The sequence below is a fragment of the Astatotilapia calliptera genome, chromosome 17 (genome assembly GCF_900246225.1).
Source record: "Astatotilapia calliptera chromosome 17, fAstCal1.2, whole genome shotgun sequence".
Classification (NCBI taxonomy): domain Eukaryota; kingdom Metazoa; phylum Chordata; class Actinopteri; order Cichliformes; family Cichlidae; genus Astatotilapia; species Astatotilapia calliptera.
Genome location: NC_039318.1, coordinates 33438085 through 33464807, shown reverse-complemented (window position 1 = coordinate 33464807; position 26723 = coordinate 33438085). Strand labels below are relative to the sequence as shown.

General features: G+C 40.6%; 1 protein-coding gene across 1 annotated transcript in view; it reads left to right on the top strand.

Annotated features, from left to right (window-relative positions):
- Positions 1-459: 459 nt before the first annotated feature.
- LOC113008923 (protein phosphatase 1H-like) overlaps positions 460-26723 on the top strand; it is a 35421-nt gene continuing 9157 nt past the window's right edge. The window contains exons 1-8 of the mRNA XM_026146871.1: positions 460-1112; positions 10146-10335; positions 12365-12730; positions 17416-17528; positions 17634-17718; positions 19616-19734; positions 23611-23674; positions 25817-25924. Coding sequence (XP_026002656.1) covers positions 877-1112; positions 10146-10335; positions 12365-12730; positions 17416-17528; positions 17634-17718; positions 19616-19734; positions 23611-23674; positions 25817-25924 — 1281 coding nt within the window. The 5' untranslated portion in view covers positions 460-876. The remainder of the gene's footprint in view (positions 1113-10145; positions 10336-12364; positions 12731-17415; positions 17529-17633; positions 17719-19615; positions 19735-23610; positions 23675-25816; positions 25925-26723) is intronic.

The window sequence follows — 26723 nt, the reverse complement described above, 5'->3', positions numbered from 1 at the left end:
TTTTGGGGGATTGGAATATGTTCAAAAGCTAGATTTCTGCATTCTGTCACACACACAGAGAGCTACATAAATGGCTCTAAGTGCATTCATGTGTTGAATAAACAAAGATTACATGTTAATGTTTTGTTAGTACCCTTATTTCATTGTGTTACATTTCACCCCAGGATATGTTACAACTAACCCAGACTATGTGGTTAATTGTAACATTTCACTCTTTGTGTTTGAGGCCATACCATGCAATGGGTAATTGTGCTGCAGAGAAAATAGCTGCACTATTTAATAGCCGAGACATGTAAATACTTTGCATTACATTTTGAATCCACTACCTTAAACGAGCTCCAATTTACAGACAGAAATGTCAAAAATGTTACAACTATCCCCGGTCTCCCCTATATATATATATATATATATATATATATATATATATATATATATATATATATATGTGTGTGTGTGTGTATGTATATGTATGGTGGGCGTATAGGTAGCCATGGTTCCTGTCCGTACTGTGGTTTTTTTGTTTTTTTATTTCCAGTGTGCATCCATGGATGCGTCACATGACCATTAATCTTCAGTGCATTTCCGCTTTCACGGCGGCCGAGCTGTTATCAATTGCTTTCCGTGGATGCGTGCAGGATTTTAGTTGAAGCATCTCTGCAGTTTCCACCATCCTGTCCTCTGTGTCTCTTGTTTCCGCACTGAATCAATGAAAGCATAATCATCCTAGGATTGCCTCATCCTCCTCCTCCTCCTCGTCGTCTTCTTCGTCCAGCCCTTCGTCGATCAAGCGCGGCCGAGCTGGGGGGGAATCCGGGGAAAGGCAGCCGCGGCGCCCCGCACCGGCCGACGGACACCCCGCCGCGACGCGCCACTAACATGCTCACCCGTGTAAAGTCCGCCGTGGCCGGTTTCATGGGGGGAATCATGGCCGGGGGTAGCTCCGGGTCAGGCGGCAATACCGGATCCGAGCTGCCGCTGAAATTCCCATATATGAGACCTGATTTCCTTGGACTGTCCCCGGATGAGATCGAGTGCTCTGCTGATCACATAGCTCGGCCCATCCTCATCCTCAAGGAAACCAGGAGATTACCGTGGGCCACCGGATACGCTGAGTAAGTAAAACAAATGCAGTCGGCCTCAAAATCAATTCTTGTTGACTTTCCTGTGTCAGATGCATTTAACATAAACCAAATGATGTGGTTTAGCTGAGGCCTAAGAGCGTGCAGCTGCTCACTCAGCTCTTTATCCCTCCAATTTACTCCTTCTGCTCCTCCTGTTAGACACACAAATCAAGGAGCACGGACTTGAACCTGCACTGTGACCTGTGACCTGTATCCATCTCCAATATGTTATGGTTCATTTAGGGATCACACAACAACCTTTTTGTGTGCAGCTTCTTAAGTGTGGCCTTGAGAAGTAGAGGACAGCATGCATCCAAGGGATCACAGCCCAAGCTGGTTTTCACGTGCAAGAGGATAACGCCTTCCAACAGCAGTATCTGGGATTTAATCTACAGCAGTGCTCCACTCAAAGCTACAGTGTGTCAGTAAAGTCTAGGATCAGGGGTGTCAAACATATGGCCTCAGGGACAGAATCAGATTCCAATCAGTAACAAAGGGCATCGATTTGTGGCTTTTAACTGCATTTTCATGAGGTTTATAACTTTTCCTTCCTTCCTTCCTGTTTCCATGGGTCTTTTCCCACGTCACTGGTCTGGCCCACTTAAGGTCAAAATTGGCTGTATGTGGCCCACAATGTAAAATAAGTTGGACATCTCTGGTCTAGATGCACTGTGGCTCAGTGCAAACTCATATTCTGGCTTTAGAAGTAGCTGACTAGCCTTCAGAGCACACTCTTGTTTGTGTTTTTTCTGCTTGCCGTTTCTGCCGCCTTCAAAGATGGCACGTGAAGCATCTGTCCTCTTGCTGTCATGTCACATTTTACACTGGAGCTTTGCAAACACGCCGCTCAACAAATGTTATATAAAAGCTTACAGTGAATTTAAGACTCATGTGCTGGTTCCACAAATAATCGTAGGGCCCTGCTAACACTGTAAGCGCGCTTACACATTTGTTTTTCAATACTTTTTTTCATATCAGGATTTACTAGAAACTATTGCTTAAAAAATCCCTGATTAGAGTGCAGAATATGAGAATGGTAAGCACAATTTACAGAAAATTTAAGAACTTTTGAACTTTTTGAGTGGCTTTTACAAGGGGGGGAAATCAATCTCTCCCTTGGAACACCCTGCTAAAATTAATGGAAGCTCAAATCTGCAGTTTATGCTGTATCATGATGCTGAGACAAGGGAATGCATACGATCATACAACTAGATTGGTCAGTTTTTGAGTGAGCGTGTTCACCATTGTGGTGCATTATACTTTCCATTGTGGTTAGATATGATTAGATTTTGCAGGAGCACTTGTCTTTTGTTGTGGTACTGCCATGTCAGCCGCACCCTGCTGTATCCATTTCCTCCCCTTTGTTGAGTTCTAGTTGGCAATCTCTCCCTTCCAACCTGCTATGAGCAGTGTTTGGTTAACATTTAATGATAAGGTACACAAATACATGTGCGATTACCCTCAGAACAAACTAGGAATTCCCTCCTAATTAATCACTACCTTTGACACTGAGGTTATCTAGTACAGCGGTCCCCAACCTTTTTTGCGCCACGGACCGGTTTATGCACAACAATATTTTCACGGACCGGCCTTTAAGGTGTCGCAGATAAATACAACAAAATAAAACTAGTACCGGTACCGAAAAAAAGAAGATTTATTCATAACACACGTGAAAAGACACGGGAAAACAGAGTTAACGGTAAAAACGATGACAAAATAATGCTTTAAACCAATAAAAACCCTGAAAACCATACATTTCACACCTGAGCCTCAACTCTCGCGGCCCGGTACCAAATGACTCACGGACCGGTACCGGTCCGAGGCCCGGGGGTTGGGGACCGCTGATCTAGTATGTCTGTAGTAAGTGTATACTTGATAACCCTAGGCTGGCTACAGTCTTTCAACATAGAAGTTCTCAGCTCTAAGCGATGTTGCCTTTTCTCAGTTAGTCTTTGCAACATTAAATGGGGTTTGGATTTGTAAGTAGTTACACTACACTCACTGGCCACTTCAGTAGGTACTTCTGAAACTGCTCAGTAACATAACTATCCAATCAGCGAATCACATGGGAGAAACGCAGCGCATTTAGGTATGTAGACATGGGCAATACGGCCTGCTGAAGTTCAAACTGAGCATTAAAATGGAGAAGAAAGGTGCCTCAAGTGACTTGGACCATGGCATGCTTGTTGGTGTCAGACAGGCTGGCCTGATTATTTCAAAAACTGCTCATTTAAAGTATAGAAAATATCCAGTAAGCAGCACCCCTCTGGGTGAAATTGAAAGGCGACAGTAACTCAAATAGCAACTTGTTACAACCAAGGTATGCAGAAGAATATACTCTTAAAATAGATGGACTGGTGAAACAACAAATTCAGCATCATGGATGTACAGCTGACAAATCTGCAACAACTGTGTGCTAGCTGTGCTATCTGGTCAATATGAACCAAAGTCTCTGAGGAACATTTCCAGGACCTTGTTTAATCTGCGCCACAAAGAATTAAGGCAGTTCTGAGGGGAAAATTTGTGGCCTCACTGATAATTAGAAATATCTAGCCCTTTCTTCTTTTCTGCCCCATAGGGTTATAATACTGAGAAAGCTGGAGATAAATAATGATTATATGCTATACAAATTCCTGTGTTGGCCAGCAGCACATTATTTTTCTGTTTACATGAAGTTTGAGTTTTGACGTATGATCACACCTCACTTTCTTTTCCTGTTTTTAACACATCACACAAAGCTACACTCAGATCTGTGTGAATGGATGGCTCTGAATGGATCGGTGTGGTTAATGAGTTCAGTTCTTCTCTGCATTTATCTGTAATTAAAGCCTCCAGTGTTCTCATTACAGCAGCCGTTTGGGCTCTAGCCTCTTTTTTACATTGGGAATTAATAAGCTAAATATTACATTCCCTTTTTTTGATTAAGAAATTTCCAAGGCAAACGTAGACATATAACCGAATTTCTCTTGTTAATTTTACCATTTGCTCTATCCGTCCCATGATTAATGATTTTCCACACCCAGCTTAGGAGTTCTTTTAACCAGGCTTTAAATGTATGCGTGTTGAAGCAGTGTACATGAAGCCTACAAAAAGACAAATCACCAAGCTGGTCTATAAACAGCTTCAAGGGCTGAGTTTTAGCTAATACGCAAGAGAACATATGTAGGAATTGGTGCAGGTTTAATTGCCATTCCCAAACTTTATATATAACACACAGTCACATCACCCATTTTGTTGCGTTTGTGGAATTACATTTTGAAGCATCAAGTTTAGGCACTTTGGCTGTGGCTGTCGTTTGGAGCCTGGAGTGACCATATTTAGTGACCATATATAGATGTGCTGACGCTAATGCTGGCAGGCTTTGTTAGCAGCTGCAACCACAGAGTCTGTAATGCACATGGAAACAGATACATGCTAATTAGTGTTAAAAAGGCCCACTAAAATGGGAGAATTGCCAAAGGCAGCTGTAGACAGGGTAGAGCTGGTCAGTTATCAGCTAATTCCATTGCTGTTTTGCTAGCTAGGTTACTAAGGTCTATCCGCAATTCACCAATTTTTAACTGGGATGTAAATTTTAGCTGTTGGAACCAAACTAAATGTCTGTGAAGGTCGTAAAGCGACCATCTTTGAACAGAGGCGGGGGTTTACGACACCAACTCTCTGCCATCTATAATCCAGTTTTGAGATCCCTTCCCAGACGCCTTAACGCCCACTCACATCCTGGGCCATCTGACCTCAGGAATTCGCATGATAAGGTGGGGCCAGGTTTCACAATGAACACACCCGAAACTCTGGCTGATTGGGACCCACGCCCAGTTTCACACCTTGGCTCAGGCGATTAGAGGATCATCAGGGGTCCTTTTGTCCCTCTGTGGGGGGAAACTCCCACTAGGTTTATATCTGGGACTCTCCACCATTTGACCTTAGAACTGAAGAAGCTTCTCGGATGAGAGGTGAAACGTCTTCAAGCAACTTAAAGAAGTCCAGACGCTTTTCTTTGCAAGCTCCTTTGACAACCAAACTAAATGTACCTGCCAAAGAAACTGAATTAACTGACTTCTTGATGCCTTTTAGCACTGTGCAAAAGTCTTAAGCCACCCTTAATTTCTTTATAAAAAATGGAAAATAGGTGCAATGATTGATTGAAATACAAACATATATTGAAATATATAAGTATAGATGGTTAAAAACCATTTGTATTATTCTTGTGATCTTGAAAGCCAATATTTGTTATGACCACCTTTATTCTTCAACACAACTTGAACTCTCATGGACAAGCTCTCTTGTAATTTCTTTAATTAGTCTTCAGGGATATTTTTGCAGACTTCTTGAAGGACATTCAGAGCTCTTCTTTTGGTGTTGGCTGACTTTTTTTTTTTTCTGTTCTCTGTCAAGATGATTCCAAACTTCTTCAAAAATGTTGAGGTCCTGGCTCTGAGGAGGCCAATTCATGACGGATAGTGTTCCATTGTGTATTTTTCTATCCAGGTATGCTTTTACTACATTAGTAGTGTGTTTGGGATCATTGTCACGTTGGAAAATGAAGCTGTTGCCAATGAGCCAATCAGAAATTGGATTTACCAATCCATCAGACCCTTTGTTGTTGATTTGCATCCTTCCATTTCTGTTGAGGCTTCAGTGAACAGTAGGTCTCTGAGAGATGATTTTCAGATAAAGTTCATCTACTGTGTGTAGTGTTTTTACACCTGCTGCTTCTTCTAAAGACCATTACAATAAAATACTTTTTTTTTTTTAAGTATAAAAGTCTGGCTCCCTGGAAGCAAAATAAACATCAATGAGGAGTAGCCCAAGACTTTTCCACAGTCCTGTAGAACGTCACTGAATGTTATCAAGACAATATTTTCCATGTCATCCATAACTCTGAGTCTCATTAAATTCAATGTGTGAGATGTACTAAAAAAATTAACCACTTTACAGCTGCTACTAAAGGGGAAGTGAGAGGCTTCAGGGACCTAAACTTTTTCTTTTTTTTTATCATCCAATAAACAAGTTTATCAGGATAGTAAAGCTGGGACAAGTCTCTTAATTCGAAGAATAAAACTTTGTTTCCAGTATGTTATGCCACTATGTAGTGTTACTAATGTCTCTTTTTTAATGGTGGTTTAAATAGAAAATGGCTTTTGGTCAAGGCCAATTGGTATGTTTTTAACTCTGGTATCGTGAGTCACCAGTGGTGACTCACCACTGGGAAAGACTGGCAGCAAGTCTGAGTGGAGGAGAGGTAGTGTATCCAGCTCTCCATCCATTTACCAACTTAGGGTCAAGCAGGGGTGCTGGTTTTTTTTTTTTTTTTTCCTCCTGTTACTCGCCGGCCAGTATCCAGGTTTCTTAATCAGAGATTCAGTCTGAGAGCCTGGGAGTCCCAGGCTTTTAGCACTACATCATCTTTGCTGCCAGCAAAAGCATCATGTAGTAATGTCAGGGGAGAAAACATGGTTTGTTTGTTTTTTATCAGAAAAAGCTACAACCAGATATCAGCGGTACATTGATTTATAAATTGCTAAGACTTCTGCAAATTTCTCAGTATTATCATATGTATGTCTGCTCTAAAATCTGTTGCTGATGATGGAGAAACAAAAAGCGCATTGGATGTCTGACAATGGAGGGGAAAATTAGGTTTTGTTCCTAATGGGAGGAATGGGGGCTGTGTGTTTCGTGTAACACAGTGGGATCATTAAATTAAATGCATCGTTAATGTGGACGATTACCATGTTTTCTGCAGGCAGATTGGATGAAGCAGAGAAACGCTTCCTGGAATTCTTCTGTTGACAAACTCAAATGTGGACGATGCCTCAGAGTGTTTTATGACCACAGTAACTCAGAGGGTACTTATTGCTGTGGGTGCGGTGCTAAAGTTGGAATGCAGAGAAGTTTAATCGCCATTGACGACCACCCAGTGGTCATGATAGCTTTCGCGGTGAGTGACACATTATAGCCTATGCACTGTCATCCTTAGTCGGGAGTTCTCTCAGTACCACAAGAATACTTTGTGGCAGGAAGGGGAATGATGGAATAAATATAACAGGCACCAGCAAATCAACAGTCCACAACCTACTGGTAATCCATTGATCATTTTAGACACCTACAGAAATGTTAGCCAAATAATTTTGTGTTGTGGTTAATAATTCTTTCATTAATCTGCACCATATATTGTTTAACCCTCATCCCACCAACAGATTTAACATAGATGGACTACATCAGGGGTGGGCAACTCCAGGCCTCGAGGGCCGGTGTCCTGCAGGTTTTAGATGTTTCCTTGATCCAACACAGCTGATTAAAATGGTTAAATGACCTCCTCAACATGTCCTGAAGTTCTCCAGAAGCCTGGTAACGAATAAATCATGTGATTCAGGTGTGTTGACCCAGGGTGATATCTAAAACCTGCAGTGCACCGGCCCTCGTGGCCTGGAGTTGCCCACCCCTGCAGTAACTATTCATCATTCCTTCTATTAAAACTGTAGAGATGAAATTGGATGCCTTTGACTGGGGTCATAGGACAATGATGTGAGATCATTAGGACCAAATTGATTGATAAGCAATTAAAGAAAAAAAAAAACGCCTTTGATTTTGACCACTGGGGTCTGCACAGCTCAAACGCTAATGGCACATAACTAAATATTATTAAGAAATTGGCAAAAAGAATTTTTTTATTCAACCTCAGAATGTTCATATACTGTGTATGTATATTCTTACACTATACAGACTTTTGCTATTGTTGCATTATGTATTTTAACAATTTAAAGTATCAGTTATATCGCACTATGCATACACAGACATACACATGTGTATATGCTCACATCGTGGCTCTTTTAACTAAAGCTAATGAGCATTTGAGACCGGGGACCAGACAAGGCTGCTGCCTCACAGAAAGCAACTGACAATAATGTCTATAAATAGACATGCCAATTTCTCTACTCAGACACACAGAAACACACAACAACAACAGCCTCCAGGGATTTTGGCCAGGCTTGCCAGTCTAACTTTTTTTCACCATTTATTTGTGACCCAATTACATTATCTAGAGTTAGCAGTTATGCAGCTGGTGTAGTGACCTTTGAGACAGCAAGTGAAAACGAGTGCTTCAAATTAAGAAGCATTTAGTTTAAGCAGAAAAGGTTCACTCTTACAGTGTTGGTGATTTTACTGCTTAGTTATGGCGTGTAGCGTGTGGAGAAGAGTCGCCTGTCGCCTGAATGTTGGGCATTAATAGGAGACTGTTTAAACAAATTCATTATGTCAACTCAAAACATAATACTACTCTGTATTGTTCCAGCAGACTGAAAGAATCCATTGTCACAGGTTCAAATGTGTAAAAGTGTTCACAAACGTTGCTTTAGCTACCTTTTGAAGACTCTTATGGACAAAACACTCTGTGAATGTATTTTAGTGAATAAAAATATAGATTATATATTTTAAAAACTCATATAGCCAACATGAAACAAACTTTACTTTGTGGACTATTGTTGTCAAGTCATTAGTTTGGTATTCTGGCCATCGACAACTTGGTTTTGTGAAACTAAGGGTTTAATGAAACTGTTTAACTGTAGACCTAACTTGCAACCCTAATTGCCCTGCATGACCATAAAATAGTGGCTTATTAGTGGCAGCGAAGGCACAAGCTAAAACGTACCCTGAATTATCTCATTTGTCTCTAGACAGTACCATAAGCTATTAAATGAAAGACATGAAATTGTTGACTCTGTCTGCATTTTTAAATCAGGCAGCAATTATTTGCAAAGGAGGTTGCTGTCCTATTTTTACACGTGTCACTAAACCATTAGCTTGCACTGATTTAGGAGCTAGCTTAGTCAGGCTAAGTGTATGGATTTAATGCAAGTTTGTTTGGCTAGCATCATCTCAGGATGGTGGTGCCTGAGATGAGATCTCTTCTTCATAGTATGCCCAGAGTTTTTACATTTATTAAACAAAATCTCGATATTTAGTGTCCCTGTATCGATACAATATTGACACATAAAATAAATTGTAACACTGTGTTATACTTTATACCGTTTAGCTACATTCCAGTTTAGTGTCACCTGTTAGAACATGGTAGAACATGCAAAATCCCAGCCAGAAAAGACATTCAGACTAGGAACCTTCTTGCAGTGAGGTGACAATGCTAAGTGCTGCACCACTAAACCGCAGCTGGGGAAAAACAAACTAACCAAAACTACATATGAGCACAGTGATGTTTGATCAAAATTTCCCAAGATATGTAGAAAAATTGTTATTCTCCAGTATGGGCTGCAGATAACAATGTGGTTATCGTGCAGACTGAAGACAAAAGTTTTTCTTTTCAACTTTAAAAACTGTTAGATTAAGAGTGTGGTTTGCCTTTAAAACAATGCTGTTTTTAAATTGTTAGTGGGCTACATTTTTCTGCAAACTCTCTCTGTGGTCTGCCTGTTTTGGGTTTTTTTTTTTTTTTTTTTTTTTTTTTTTTTAAAGCACACAAGCACAAATGAAGCTCAGCAGGACTGCGTACATGCACAAAGCGCTGGCCATGTACCCTTTGTACAACTAAGCACAAATAGAGTCTTCATATTCACCCAGAGGCGATTGTCTCAATGCATCAGGACACTCCCAGCAGAGCAGTACCACAAATAAGCGCTCCTGTTTGATCTTCATCAGGGACATGAAACGTACAACGCATGCTGTTTCATTGGGTCTGCAGATAGAAACCGCAGGCAGTGGGTCTGACTAATTGTTGCAATCCTGCAGTGAGCCTTAATAACTATGAAAGACCCCGGCGCTGTTTCATCCCACAAAAAAAGCTTCTGATTTCAGCTTTTGTTCAACTGCTCGTTCCAGAAAACAGCTGGGAAATCACAGCAAGCGTTGCATCTGATGTTTGAAACAAAGACTTTAACTGAAAAAAGAAATGATATTGGCTGAATGTTGACAAATTTGATTTTTAATCATTCTTTGGTAAAGGCTATTGACAAGAAAATGGGTGACTGCCTATAATATGACTAAACCTGTACATTGTGCCCCATCTTTCAGGGTTATTAATGCTGGTAAGAGTGCGCTGAATGAGGACCAGGCCTGCTGTGAGGTGGTAGTAGCAAGAAGGAGGCCAATGAGCTACTGCCCTCCCTCCACACCCAGCAAGACCCCCACCGCCAAGAGACGCAACTCCTTGCCCAACGGAGAGGGCCTAGGGCTCCATATGGAGCACAGCAGACTAGGAGAGGTAACGGCATGCAAACACACAAATACAGCCTGTACTGTAAATGTTGACAGATTTTGCTAACATGCATACATAGGTTGCAGTGACCTCAAGTGAAGCTACTTGTAAACAACTGTGCAGAATAAAGTTGGTCTTAAAAAATGTTTCTTTTTTTTTTTGTACTAAATGCACAGCAAGAGGATTTCTGTGCAGCTTCTAGTTGGGATTAAACTGTTTACAGGCGAGGGTTTGTTGTCCCCATATTTATGGTCCTTAGAGCTGTTTAATGGATTATTTGGTGTGTTGGATGCAACATGTGCAGTAAATCTGTTCTGATGAAATTAAATGAAAAACTTCATATATTGTTTGACACTGATTTGGCTCATTTGGAAGCCAGATGATTCACCTCTTCTCCTCTTTGCCAGTTTCCAAACAGAAATGTTTGGTTACAACACAGCAATTTTTACAGGACTGCAATATGTCTTAGGGGGAGTTCCTGTTTAGAGATAGTTGTGGTCAAAAGGTCACATGCACTCATCATGGGCATGGAAATGATTGTATGGCATATATCTTTAATGACTTAAAAGAACAAGAATTGGGTGGACAAGTTTGAATTTGATTTGTATCCCCACATGGGTTAAAATTACACGTACACCCCCAGTAATATTTTGTTAAACGGCCCTAAGCGAGCTGTACCTAGACCAGATGCTTTTCGTAGCCATCAACAATTGTTTGGCATAAACATTTGACCACCCAAGAAGGATGGTCAAACAGCCACCCATCTGGATAAGGCTGAATATTTGACCACCCTCCTTGGTAGGGTTCATAATGATTGGTTTCCTGCCACAGACCCAGCTTTGAGCATTTTCAGGAGGGCTGAGGGTTGGGCTTTGGGAAATCCATTCCAGAAGATGTTACAAGCCTGTTTTATCCATTGCAAAACCAGTTTTCCACACAGAAATGTGTCCAGAGTTTTGGACTGTCTTAATCATATTCACTAAGAGAAGATGAAATTGGGTTGTTGGTATTCGCAGACAGTAAATTCCAGCATATGTGATGATGTTTTAGAAAATATCAAACTATAAAAGGCAGTTGTTTGTGTTTCATTAAATTGTTCAGTCAGTGCCACCTCCACAAAACTGTGAGAGGCTCTCTGAGTAAATAGCTGAAACACATGGTAACTTTATCATTAACTCCCCAAAGCTTCATATTGAGTCATTTCTTTGTAAAATAACATTTCCAGAAAAAGATTTCTCTGAAAACGGATATAAATGACAAGACATCGTTAGAGGTTTATCTCCCAATACTTTTTGTTCTCTGTTCAGTCCAAGGACATAGTGTCAAGAAGTTAAAATTTCTTCAGAACTCAGGGTGTGACTACATCTGACCCCAGTTTACCCATTCGCCTAAATTGCGAAAAAATATCCCAAGAGGGATTTTGTGTTACGTGTTGTGCTGTTGTGTTACGAATGGCTAAACTGTCAAACACACAGCTTTACTTCCAAACTCAAGATTTCTGCAAGGCATTCTGAATAATGTGTAATGCCAAGGTGACTTTGCTCTGATGCAGATGTGATAAGGTTGTTCCCACAGATAGCTGATAGGGAAGTTTGACCTCTGGAACACTTGTGTTACTGGACACAATGAGTCATGATGTTCTTGGTCTTTCACTGATGAGTCATACTACATGATCTCCTATCAGCATTAGTCATTCAGCAACATGTTTTTGCTTTGTTTTTTTGGTCCTCTCCTCAAATGTCAGATTGTTTTTAAAAAGTATCTATTTATGGATTAAATGACAAGACCAGGGGGAATTTTGGAAAAATTGAAAAAACCCTTTTTTATTGTCTATGTTTGAGATCTCTCTGGGATTTTCCTGCAGATGTAAAGCATGATGTGTTGATGTGTTGTCGAACAAGGGAAGCTATCAATTAATCCTGATTAAAATGCAGCAACAGTATAATTCCTTTATGAGTCTGTATTTTAATGGGATTATGTTTGATTCAGCCGTTAACTGCCCTTTGTTCTGTGCGTTCTCACCATTCGCCTGCAGGAAAGCGAAGGACTCGTGTTTCACTACTGGGCTTTGTTCGACGGTCACGCAGGTTCAGGTGCGGCAGTTGTCGCCTCCCGCTTGCTACAACACCACATCGCCTGCCAGCTTCAGGCCGTCATAGAGATTTTGCGCAACTTGGCATCTCCACCCCCCACCGTGCTGGGCGAGGAGCCAGACTGTAATCCCTACCTCCAGGGAAACACTCCTCACCGTGCCCTGACCCGGGCTGCTTCCCTGCGCGGGGCCACAGGTGCACCAGGCTCCCCTTGCAGCACCCCGCCTCCACCACGCTTTTTTACTGAGAAGAAGATCCAGCACGAGAGCCTGGTGATTGGAGCCATAGAGAACGCCTTCAAAGAGATGGTGAGAGATGGGTGACATGCTTTTGTTACTTAACATTTCAGGAATTTGACACTCATTTGACAGTCATGACTCCAATATCAGCATTTTCACCAGCTTCCTTCCTCTAATCCATCCAAAGCTATTTATGCTTTTATTAACTGTTTGAATCAGCTTCAAAGGCAATTATTAAAACTAATAACTAGTAATTATAGATCTGGTTTTGTGTGTGCTGCTTCACTTAAATGGCTTACTGGAAGGAAGCAAGCTGTTGGTAGTGGTTATTAGTAACATTTCCAATGTGTTTTCCTGTGGTGACAAGTAATCAATTTGAGTGAGACATTGTTTGTTATAAATCCTCCCACTTAGCCATTGTTTTGCTTGGTTGTTCCGGGAGACTGAGATGACCCGTGTTCCTGAAAGTGATAAATAAGGGTGTTTAGCAGGCACAAACATGACTTTTGACCGGGTCGCTTGTATTTTGACTCACATCTGGAAACATTTTTAAGTTTGCGTTCACACTGTGATTGTAAGACACAAAGAATATGGTGAAAAGGCAACAGATTCAAGTATTTAACAATGAACTTTATTTCCAATAAATATCTGGCTTAATGACTTTGTTCTTGGACACGTGAATACGTGAGAACAGCGCTGGCATTCACAACAGAAATGGCATTGACACATGAATTAAGTTGGAGGTGGGTTGTAAAGTGGCTTGCAACTCTGGTCAGGTTAAAGCAGCTTAAATGGTCCAACCTATATTAGTGTTATTAACTGGATGTGCAGAAAAGCAAATCTTTGTCCCGCTAGTTGTGGTACTTTTATAATATTGTGCAAAAGTCTTGAGCCACCCCTCGTTTCTTCATATTTTTCTTCTAATTATCCAGACATTGGCTGCCTTTTCACTCATTTTAAGTCCAGTCAATCTACCTGACCATTTTCCTAAAGTTTCTTTTTGTTTGTTTGTTAAGCCACTTAATACTAACCTGTTAATCATTAAAATATAAAAGGGTTACTGACTCAAGGCAGCCTGTCCAAAAACACTTAATTTGTTGACTTTTCATTATTGAATCTATAAGAAAAGTAAAGAGTGTTTAAAAGACATAAAATAATATTTTTACATAAGCAAGGTGATTCCCAAAGAGCTATTAGCTGAATAGCTTATTATAAACTTGGCATATCTCAGCATGCAGTGCAATGGCAGGCCCAAAATTTAAAAAAGAAAAAAAGATAGAAAAGTGTCATCAGGCTATCAATACCATCTAGAAAGCATTTGACTGGCAGTGGCCTAATTGTTTATGAGAACAAAACAGACTGCCAGTGCATGGACTGGCCTCCCCAGAGCCAGGACCTCAGCATTATTGAAGCAGTATGGGATCATCTTCAAGAAGCCTGGAGAAATATCCCTAAAGACTACTTTAAAAAATAGCAAGAAAACTGCCTGAGAGAACTCAGGGTGAGTTAAAGAATAAAGGTGGTCATTCCAAATGTTGACTTTCAAGTTGTACAAATTCTCTTTTTTGCGTTATATACTGTATTTTCATATATATAGTGTTTAATGGTTTGATAAACCTCTGCACCTATTCTCCACTTTACTAGCAAAATGTAAAGAAATGAGAGCAAATGCACTGTAAGAGTAATTATATGCACATCATGCAGGTGCGGCAGTTAAAGTGTCATTTAACGCTCTTGAAAGCAGCAGATGTTTACGGGCCAAACAATTTTTCCATATTTGGAAAAAAATAATTACAAATAATGAAGGTTACTCTATAATTGTAAGCCACAGTTATTGCTCTGAACAGACTGTACGATTTCGAATGTCTGTGCCGTTGCAAGACGGCCCGCACACAACGTGGTTGATTTCAGTTGACTGTGGTTCGTAAATTTACTTTAAAGGCCACGAAATGATCACAGACGGATTTTTTTAAGCATGCTTTTTAGGAAAAAGCATAACATATTTACATTATCCACATGTGTGCTTTTATGTGTGCACAAAGTAAACACTTACAGGGATGCCAAGCAGATGTGCACATGTAGTTGATGAAGGCGTCAGCGCAAGCTAAACAAAATAAAAGCTTTACATACGGCACGCAAACTCGCCAACATACACACTTTGAAAAGATTCTCACAAATATTTTCTTTGACCATAACCTTTAGCATCTCTGTTTATTCCTTATTTAAGCAAACTGGGAAGTGATGTCGTTTTAGCAAAACGACACATATATACACACACATTAATCATATTAATATCTTGATCAAACAGCAGCATTGCATAAAAATTCTGTAAATATTTAGCACTTTAATTAAAGGCACGCAGCTAAATTTATGAAAGAGCCTGTGGCAACATCAAACTTATTTCTTATATAGATGTTATCTAAAAGAGAACAGATACTTTTATTCCCTTTCAGTCGTGTGTTTCCTTCAGTTTTTTTTTTTTTTCTTTTAATTGTAGGTTTCTTTTAAATTGGTTTGTAAGATCTTTTATGAGGCAAGGATTATGCAGTGTTGCCACTAGATGGCAATGGAAAGCAACCCAAACAGCTCAGGCTGGACTAAGCTTAGACGCTACCCTTCCTCTTTTGAAAAGAAGCACTTTTGCACCTGATTTGACATCTTTTGTAGAGGATTATCACTTCATCGGTTAAAGCCGTGATCTCTACTGAGTTTAAAAAAAAATAAAAAATAAAAAATTCCATCTGAAGCCCACAAGGGGGCTGCTGCTCCTCATGAAGCTCTTTCTGTAGCTTTTCTCTACACAACTAAGTCCGGGAGCATTCATCCTTGTTTTAGACCATGCTGGGTTTAACTCACTATATTTTCATTATTGCTCAGTTGCTGATCTGATGTGAGAGTTTCTGGGCTGGGAGAAACGTGAGCAAATATTCAGATAAATGTGTGCACATGTTTGTTTAAGGCACATAATTACACCTTGTACGTCTCATAACCCGGTCAGCATCAGTCAGCATGAGAGCACTGGTTCACAAAAGGTGCAAGTGGGGACGTGCATTAAATTATCATCAATATTATTATCCCCCTGAAAAACGGAGCTTTTTATTGAGTCATATCACAAACCAGCGCTGTGCAATGATGTGCTTCTGTGATGCTCAGAGCTTCATAAAATCAACTTCCAAATGAGGGTTGTCTTCCAATTTATGCCGAAAAACAACCAGAAATCAGTTTGTGAAAAAGAATTGTTGATCTTCACAAAAAAAAAAAGGATAAAAAAAGTTATCCCAACGTGTCCAGGTGTTGGGATCTGGAGTGAGAAGTATCATCAAGAAATTCGAACAGAGCCACACAGAACAAGGCTGGTAGAGATAGGCAGTGAAAGATTTCTAGAAAACTAGTGAGAAATGTGTCTAAAGATTCCAGAACAACTGCCAAGACACTAGAGACACAAGAGAATGACTTAACCAAGTCAGGAATTGTGATGCCGAAGAAGACATTCACTGGAACCTCGCACATGGAATGGACTGTGAGTATAGACCAAGAAAAAGTCCACTTTTGCAGAAGAGACGCCTTCAAACCAGACTGAAGTATCTTAAGGACAACCTCGAGAATGATTCGGTATACTACAAGTCTATCAAGAGACGTCTTGTCAGCGTGTCTTTAGTTGGGAATCTAATCAAGGTGGGAGGAATCATGAAGTAAGGACGTGAAGATTGTGAAAGCAATTAGCAGGAAAACTGAGCCTGGGTCAGCACTTTGTCCTCAAAACACGACAACTCAAAACATACATCACTCCTGGCGAAGAACTACCTCTACAAGACAAAAGTGGACGTTACCGACTGACCTGCTGAAAAGCCCTGACTTGATTCCCATCTTTTTTTAAAAAACAAATAAAAAATCTGTGGGTTGAACTGAAGACCAAGTTTCAAGCCATCAAATCTGGAGGAGCTTGAGAGATTTGCCAAAGAAGAATGGTGTGAGATGTCTCCTGATGATGCTCTATTTGTGTTTTATTGTGTTCCATTGTTAGTGTATTTTATCTAGCCTTCAGTTGGTATAAAACAAGCCAGCATTTTTTTTCTGCACCTTTTAGTTTTGTGCAAATTTCACCCATCCATCTTTTTTTATTATTGTTCTGCCTGCTTATTCATTATGTGAATCCCTTAAAAATACTCTACAGTCTGTGTAGTGCATTTCTAGCAACGTTTTATGATTGTGCATTGAAATAAACTAGCAAACTGAATCTCTTTTAAAACAGTAAAGGACTCAAAAAGGAGCGTACATAGCGTACAAAGGAGTGTACATTAAACATCCATTGCTGCTCTGACCTGATAATTATAAGTCCACTTGCAAGCCATCTCATGTATCGGTATCTTCGTGATTCGCTCACAACATGCACTTGTTTACTGACACAACATCGACTTGAGGTGCAGGTTAAACCAATCGATAGTCTCATTCGATGCCCACACTTTGTTCGCCTTTCTGAGAAGTTGACGAGGTTTCCTCTTGCTCGCTGTTTGCTTGTGTATTTCTCCCTCTCGTGGTTCTTGTGTTTGTGAATAAAGTCTTACTCTGTGTAGTGTATGTAAACTCTCCTTCTGCCCACATGAGGACCAAGCCATGCAAAAGCTTAACTTGTTTGGCGTTTCCTAAATCTTTGTCATGTGGGCGGTCGTGGGAGTGTTTTCGAAGGTCTTACCGATTGTCTTCTCGCACGATGCTCCTTTAAAGTCTCCGTCTCTTGTCCTTACCTCTGCTAGGACGCCCAGATCGAGAGGGAGAAGCAAGTTTTTAACATCACAGGAGGATGCACGGCTCTCACTGTGGTTTACCTCCTAGGAAAGCTATTTGTTGGGAACGCAGGTGACAGCAGGTACCTGTGCTTATGTTTTGCCCTTGAAGTTTGAAAAAAAACAAAACACGTCATTTGAATGATCGGTAATGTTTTCCAACACTTTATATGTCTTTGTGTGCGCAGGGCTATCATTATTAGAAACAATGAGATCATTCCCATGTCGACAGAGTTCACACCAGAGTCAGAACGACAGCGACTCCAGTTCCTGGTAAGGAAACTCTCCGCCTTTCACTTTTCCTAAGAAACACAACAAGTGTTTATAATTTCTTTGGAAGCGCAGTGGTGCTTAACATTCACTCATATTTCTATAATGAAATCTGAATATTGATGAACGCACAGTTGGATCTATAATTTGTTAGACCGAGATAATTGTAATTCTGCCTCTGTACACTAGCACAGGATTTTAAATCAATCAAGATGTGAGTCAAGTGCAGATTTCCAGCTCTAATTCAACAATTCAACGACTGCCTCAACTCAACAACTTCACGTCACCACATGTTGTTTCCTCCCCTGAGATGCTCCGCTAGGCCTTCAGCTGCTCCTTGTTTGTGGCTCTTTCTGTCTTCACTTTTGTGTTAATAACTTAAAAGCTTGCTTTATTGGGTTGAACGAGCAGAGAGTGAGGCCCTGTACACTTCAGAATTCATCCTGCTGCTTCTGTCATACACTTCAGATCGTCAGCGCTTCCTTTACTTCTCCTACAGGTTCATCTTGGTTTCATTTATCCAAAGATTCTTTTTCATAATTGTTCTCTTTGATGTTCTCTGCCAAGTCTAACAGTGTACCTGTTGAGAGTAACCAGTAGTTTGCACCATGTTGTAAAGCCTCTGTATTTGCATTCATGAAGGCGTCTGTTGATTGTAGACCTCGACGAAGTTACGCCTCCCTCATGACTTTGTTAAATATTGTGACATTGTTCTTCTTAACCATGTAAATAATTCATTTTAGTTGACTTCTGTGGTGTTGCTGAGCTGGCCAGTGTTTTCCTTCTTTATAAGAATGAACCAGATTGTTGATTTGTCCCCTAAAGTTCTGGCGGTCCCTCCGATAGATTTATTTTGATGTTTCAGCCTTTCAGCATCTATGACATCTATTTGGGGCTCAGATTTCAAATTGCAGTAATAACAGCTATGAATAAATAAATAAAAAGATTTATTACTTAAAATGATCTATGATTTAAAATTCACTGTGTTTGTGTACAGAGGCAACACATAAAAAAAACAAATAAAAAAAACTTTGTCTTTTTCTGACAAATTATGGACCCCACTGTACATGCAGTGGTACTACGTATACCAAATATACATTTTTATCCAATTTTTATAATAAATATGACCCATAGCATAATAAGTAAAGAGAACCTAAAAAAAATTAGATACAAATATTTGACTTGGCAATTTTTGTGGAATTAAATAATTCTGTTTAGCTAACTTAACCTGATATAAACTTAACATTAATTTATATGTTATGTGAATCCTATGTTCAAGCCTGTTTGCTTCAACTCTGTACAAATAACTTGAGATCCTAAGGAAGTGTTTTTTTTATAGATACTTTTTTTATTTTTTTCATAAATATACTAGTAAAGTGTTAAAGACTCATATATAACAAATCTAAAGTTAAAAGTAAGTAGTTCGAGTTGCTTCAAGGCTTCAAGCTGCTCTAAATGTTTGGTTTCAAGCAGGTTTTTTTCATCTGTTGGCTGTGGATATTATTAACATGGCCATCTGAGGTGTGTTTAAATCTTCTGTTCATGAGGGGCAACCAATGAGAAGAAAGTTTGCTTAAAGGGGAGGGACTTAGAACTGGGATTATTTTGATTTTTGAGTCTTTCAAAGTTAGTCTAGTAGAGTCCTTGAATAAAAAAATATGGAGCTGGTAATGAGCATATTAGAGCAAATTTAAGTGTAAATGACACTGATGTCATCACACAGTTTGTGCGTCAGAACACTGAGAAGATTCTCTTTCAGCTTCTCGCAGTTCTTTAATAATTAAATTTCAAATAGTGTTTGTTTCAACACTTAAAATTGGGCAAAAAAACCTACAGTGATGGGTAAGGATGCTCCGCACATCTGCCACATAATGACTCGAAATTACTGTCTGTCCTCCAGGGTTTCATGCAGCCTCACCTGTTAGGAAATGAGTTCACGCACCTGGAGTTCCCCCGGAGAGTTCAGAGGAAGGAGGTGGGCAAGAGGATGCTCTACAGAGACTTCACCATGAACGGATGGTGCGTTTTTCCCATTTAACATTTCACACACGGGTGTCGTGAAGCACTTAACGACGGCAGACTCCCACATCCCTAAAGCAGGCTGCGTTACCGTGTACGATGCCATTCAATTTATAACGTGGAATGAAAACTGCTAATTTTCGGGGTCTGGCAGACCTCAACCCTCTCCCGCTGCATTCTTAATAGATGGAGTTATGATGGGGGGAAAAGTCTCTGCTCCTGCCTCTTTTACTCTTGCTCATAATATGGCATCCGGTGGGAGCTGAGGAGACCAGCAGAGAGCTAATGAGGGAGAAGCCTAACCTGATTCGATATAATGATACAGCAGAGATGGTCCTGTATGTGCGTTGTTATGTGGGTTAGCAAGGCACCTTGCTGTTTGACTGTGGCTGCAGTGGAAGCCAGTAATGAGGTGTGCTTTTACTGACACAATCGCTCCCTCTCCCCGACACACAGGCACATACAGTACTGTTCCTATTGTGTGATGTATATTTCACTGTGACACTGCCCCTCGAAAGCAGAGATGTGCCAGCCAGGATGTAGCGCCGACTTTCTCTTCACATCGGAGAAAGGAAACTGTTTGGAGTCATTTGTTGTATTTGTCCATATTTCAGTAGAAGGAGGAAACATTTGAACATTTCTGGAACTGGTGCAGATTTAATAGAAACATTTTGTTGCAGATTCCAAACTACAATGGACAAGCATCATGGTGTGATTGGTATTGGTTTGGGGCATAGACTGTATATTAAAAATGGACTTAGTCACAGTGATGATGCTTATTGCTTTTTGGACTGCCATCTTGAAGCTTTTTGGGGGCATTTTGCCAGTCATCTCATGTTTGCCTGATGTTCAGCAGCTGCTACTAACCTAGCTGGTGTATGCTAGGTTTATTAGATGCTTTTTGCTGAAGATGATTGTTTAATGTGGCTTTTAATGGTATTGATTAAAGTATTTTTGGTCAACCAGACCATTGTAGTTAAAAGCGGTAAAACCCAACGATCTGAAAGATGGTGGAAAGAGGGGATCAGCCTGAAGCAATATTTCCGTATGGATTCATCACCACTAGTGGACACTTTTGAAATTACGCTATTCATCTAATCTAGAAATATAAAAAAATCGTGGCATGTTTTGTATGAGTAACCTTTCTTTAAGTAAGAATTCTCAAACATTAACTGGTCTGTAGACAAAAATAACAGCTCATCTGTCCACTGAAAATGAGAAACTCACTGCAGTGGAAAAAAGAAAATCCAGGTACAGTGGTCCCTCGTTTATCGTGGCAATTATGTTCCAAAAATAACCAGCGATAGGTGAAATCTGCGAAGTACCCAACTTTTTATAGTTATTATAGATGTTGTCAGGCTGTAAAACCCCTCACTACACACTTTATACACTTTTCTCAGACAGGCATGAACATGTTCACACGTTTCTCTCTTGTTTAAACACTCTCAAAGTTCAACCCTTATAGAAAAATAAGTCCAGTATTATAGAATGAAACCAAAGGCACCTGCGGGTAAAATATTTCGTCGACATTGTTGTGTTTGTTGGGGAGAAAACGTACAAACATACAGTACAGCAGAGTCACACTGCTAGCGATCCAAGATTTATGTAAATTTGACAAGCTGAACGCATTCTGTACTGTACAGGAGACACGGCACAAGATTGATTGACAATGGTCTACAGCCAATCAGCACGCAGAACACAATGCGCTTTTTAAAAAAAAAAAAAACACACACACACATGGAAAATTGCACAATAAAAATCCGCGAAACAGCGAGGCCGCGAAAGGTGAACCGCGTTATAGCTAGTAAGAGTTTCTCTACAAGTTATTAAATCATGGGGTGTACGTAGTTTTTCACAGGACTGCAGATCTCAGCTTTCTATTAGGTTCATTTCATCATAATTTGCTGATAGTCGCAAATTGAGTCAGCTGGAGAATAAAGCTGAAGTAGCTTATGGCTTGTTTACTCCAAGCAGTGAATTTTCAGTACTGAGAATGAGAATTGTCATTCAGAAGTTCCCTCACTTTCAACGTAAAATGGTGGGAGAAAAAAAATTAGAGTAATCTTTATTTTGCATTTGTCTGTCCGTGTTAAGTTTGACACGCACGGGCAGGAGGGCCGCTGATGGATGAAGACGATGTAGAGGTAGAGATGACAGAAGAGATGACAGAAAGAGAGCCTTGCCTGTGGGTCGGGTAAAGTACATCACTCACTTTTGAGACAGACGGACAGATGGGCAGAAAGAGACATGGACTGACAGACAGAGCAAACCCTTACTCAGATAATAAAGCTGTTTGAAGTTGTTGATATTCTCCACTGACTGGTGACGCCAAACCTAATCTAGCCAGTTTAAGTACATCAGCGTCAGCCAGGGAGTCTTTGAGTCTGACATCAAAGCTCCATTTCTAAGTTCGTTTTTCAGATCTCTCCCCCCACCCACTTTATGCACTTCTGAACTTATTTTTGTTGCTTCATTGCGGATCCTGAGATTCCCTCCCTCTAGCTTTCTTGCTAAAATATTCAGCTCAGAAAACACTTGTTATTACGCCCTAGAGAGTCACTCTGGCGTTGACATGCAAGCAAAATCAAAAACCTAAAAGTGTGTGATTCACTTTGTTGCTAACCTGTGTGTTCGTCCTTAGACACAAGTTATTACTACAGTAAGAAATGGGACAATCATAAATTAACATTTGATTAGAGACAAAAGTAAAATATAGAGTTTCCAAAATTATTGTTTGTGTGTAGTTAAAGTTACCTTGATCTGTGGCTACTAGTTATTTGAGAGGTTGGGAGTTGAATAGATAAAGTCATTTATCAGGTAAGAGGTAGCATTGATGATTCTTTCAAATCTTTGTCCATCAGGTGCTTCGGTTTTATAAAAGTAGAACAGTAAATAGCCGTACCTCTTAAACTGCCACCCGGAGGCAACAACTGAAGTATTGGTGTGTGGCTAAAATGTTAGCTGTCACTGCTGTAGAAGAAATTGACTTCCAATTTCCATTTGGGTTTCTGTCCGTCCACCCAACTTATGTACAGTGCCCTCTAAAAGCACGTTAACAGCAGTGTGAAAATTTCAAACTGACTTACTCGTCATTACGGATGATCGATGATGCTGATACACGTCATTGCTGGTGATGGATGACACCTGCAGCAGGACGAAGTGTTCAAAGTACAGACTGTTGTTTTTTTCTTTTTGGTCTGGCTGTGTACAAAGCAGTTCCTCCAGACTCACTGATCACACCTTTCATCCATAAAAATCCCAAAACGCGCTGAAACCAAAGCAACAAATGTCTTAAATGACGTTTATCTGTGAACTTTTTTTGCACATCTGAAACATCAACTTCCGAATTGCCATTTAGAGGTGACCAGCCATCACGCATAAATCTGCTTATGTTAGGGGGACATTTTTTGCCATTGTGTTCACCGTGAATAGAATTGACGTATAAATGGCTTAAGGGGCAATTGTTGAAACTATTGCACACTAAGTGGTGTGATTTATATTTCCTGGATTATATGAGGTTTGACTGGACCACTGTTTGATGTAGAAGTATCTGCGTTACAGTCCCTGGCGTCAATCTGTAACTCAGTGTACCGCATGTTAGGGAAGAGGTTGTAGAACCTGTTTATTGTGGATCTGCTGTAGAGCAAAATATTCACCATAAGCTACCGAGACACCAAGATGGCATTTAAGATAGGGAAGAAATAAGACCCCTGAGCCCCTCTTTTTTTTCCCTTTCTGAAAGTACACATGCTTTTCATGTGTGTCTGTCAAACATAATTAACATATACACGCTTTAAAAAGTGCGCCTATGAAAGAAAAGGGGTGGAAAAGGGAAAAATTCATTGCCTTGATCTGCATTTCTTTTCTCATGCACAGGGCTTACAAGACGATCGAGGATGAGGATCTCAAGTTTCCTCTTATATACGGTGAAAGGAAAAAGGTAAGTGTGTGTGTGTGTCAGTGCAAGTTTTACTGAGTTTGTGTGTCTTCACCAACCCTTGTGTGGTTTGTACTGTAGAATTCAGAAGTGCAGAGAAAAAATCACTCGCTCCAAAATTGTCAGTCTGTCTCACACACACACACACACACACACACACACACACACACACACACACACACACACACACACACACACACACACACACACACACTCTACAAGCCTGCCAGCCTCCCAAAGTGGGCGAACTCTCTGAAGTGAGTGCATGCGCGTGTGTCAGTGCGCACCCTCACTTAGAAGAGAGGGGAGACGGTCCATCTATTTCACTCCAGCGGCAACCCTATATCTAAGACACACACAGACATTCAGACAGACACACACCACTCGGGAGATGACAGTCGTCTCTCTGAGAAGCGAAGTTAATCCCCGCTGGGATAGCAGGGGAGAGGAGAGAAGGAGAGACTGAAAATACTCCACCAAATAAACTGCAGCGGAGAAAGGGGGAAAAATGCCTTTAAATTCTCAGTCACGTCCGTTTGTTTCATATTTTTAATCAATTCCATTTGATGCAGAGAGAGATGTAACGCGAAGCTCCAGAAAGGAAAGCATCTTCTGACGACCACACACACACACACACACACACACAGTGTCGTCCGTCTGAAGTAGTGAATGGGTGCTGAATTCAAAGAGCGGTCACAACAAAGCGTCGTCACAGGAATGAGAGAGAGGAAGGCAGTTGCACAAGAATGCGATAACTGAAAGACTAGTTTAGTCTCTGTGCACTTTTGACACTGTTGCTTTTGCCGTAAATATCCTTCCGCTGTTTGGCCAGCGTGTATTTAACAAATCCATTTTGAAGCTGTTTGTTGTGCCGCTGCCTGATAATGTCATCATCGTGCAAAGCAGTAGTTTTACAGAGAAATTCTGCCCCAGATGCTTCTTTTTTTTTTTTTCAGTACGTTTGCCCATTCATCCAAAAAAAACGACAGCTTTATCGCACTCGTCTATCACCAGCCTGCCACCCACTTACATCAGCCCCTCAAAAAGCACGTTAACAGCAGGGTGAAAATTTCAAACCGACTCGCTCGTCATTACTGATGATTGATGATGCTGATACGCAGCACTGATGATAGATGGCAGCAGCAGGATGAATTCTTAAGGGCACAGATGGATTTTTGTCTGGCTGTGTACAAAGCAAGTACCTCCTGTCTCATTGGCCAGCCCTTTCCTCCTTCAGATACACATTGCCCTTTAATATGCTGCAAACAAAGCAACAAAAAGACTACACAACCAAACAATACAGCTTCATAATTTTTATTCCTGAAAACTTTGTTGAATTTGTTTTTTGCATCTGAAATATCAGCTGTTAATATGTTGATATATAATAAAAAAATGTATGTGGATGTAAATGATGTATTATAAAAGCGCAGACTGTCATTGAATGTTCCCAGATTCACTCGCCCAAAATGGTGTTAGCATATGTTTATGTGATTCCTGTCACTCGGTTCAGTAAGGAGACATCATTTTGGGGGTGAACATGATTTATTGAGATACAGAATTTGAATAAAAGCGTTTTGGCGATTAGACCCGAATAAACCAGCAGCAGCAGAACGGAGACCCAGCAATGACAGGAATTAGGACAGGACCCCCCCATTGTGTTTATGCTGGTGCTGGTGAAGATGGAGACTTGGGTTATGGCTCAGAGATGCCGGGGAGAGATGGATGGGGAGGAGGCGGGTTGCACAAATGCGAGTCTGAAAGGTGGAATGACAGAAGAGCACTGAGATTTAAAGGCTGATTGAAAAATGGCTGGATGAGAGTAATGATGTCAGCACTGAGTTCTGACAGCGTGGGAAAGAGGAAGTGATGTAAAAAAAATTCTAGCAGGCAGATGAGTGATTACAGATCTTACTTCTTGAACTTATGCATTAACTTTGTTGCGAAGCCATGTTTATGTCAGTGTCTGGGAGAAGATGCTTTCGGCTGCTCTCTCGCCACAACGGGTCACCGAGGCGGGTAGCTCCACATGATTGATGTGGAAGTTTTATGCCGGATCCTCTTCTAAAGAGAACTTTTGTCTCCGGCTGAGATGCTAAATGCTTTAAAAAAAATTTTTTTAAAAACCCTAACCAGTTTGTTTTCCAGGCGCGGGTGTTGGCCACCATCGGTGTGACCCGCGGACTCGGTGACCACGACCTCAAAGTTCATGACTCCAACATCTTCATCAAGCCGTTCCTGTCCTGTTGCCCTGAGGTAAAGTGACCTGCTGACACACTAAGACGTAACGCAAAATGAAAACAGAGCGTTGCTTTCACCTTTATATTTTGCTACATTCCTCTTAATTAATCTTTGTAGACAGATAAAGCGTTTCATCTTTTAGAAGCAAAATACAAAGCCTTTCCCTCCAATCATTGCAGCTGTGAGGAAGTGCTCGACAGCTCTCTTTTCCCTGCAACGCTTTGCACACAGGTACATTTTGCCAGTTTGGGGAAAAAAATTCTGCAAGGGGATAACACGTATTTTCACCAGTGTGTTAATTATTATCTTGAGCATTCGCTACTCACCGTGTTTGGTGGATGCTTATCTTTGGTCAAACAGAATTTGACTGCTTTGGGGCTTTCAGTGTGTCTCTGTGAGGTGGGTGGAAACGCTTTCGTGGACATCTGAGCAGACGTTGGATTAGCAGCCATTGCGTTGTTTTTCTGGAACTTAGTGCAATAATTATACTGCCGTCTGCGGTGTGTTTTCAGGCGGCTGATTTGTGGTGTAGACACAACTTTGCAAGGCTCTTAGCATGTGATTTGTTCTTAGTTTCCAAACATCAGAGGATGAGCCAGCTCTTCGCCTTCTGCTGTCCGAGACTTTTTAGACTGCCTATTATCGGCTGTTTAGCTGGGGGTTTTTTTAACATAGTTTTATTACATCCAGTAAAAGTCACGCTGCACAGTGCAGGGAACTGCTATGATTGGCTCATCAAGCGTGAAGTGTTCCTTTATTTATGTATTTATTTTTTGAAATGCAGTTTTTAAAAAGTGAAAACATATGTTCAATT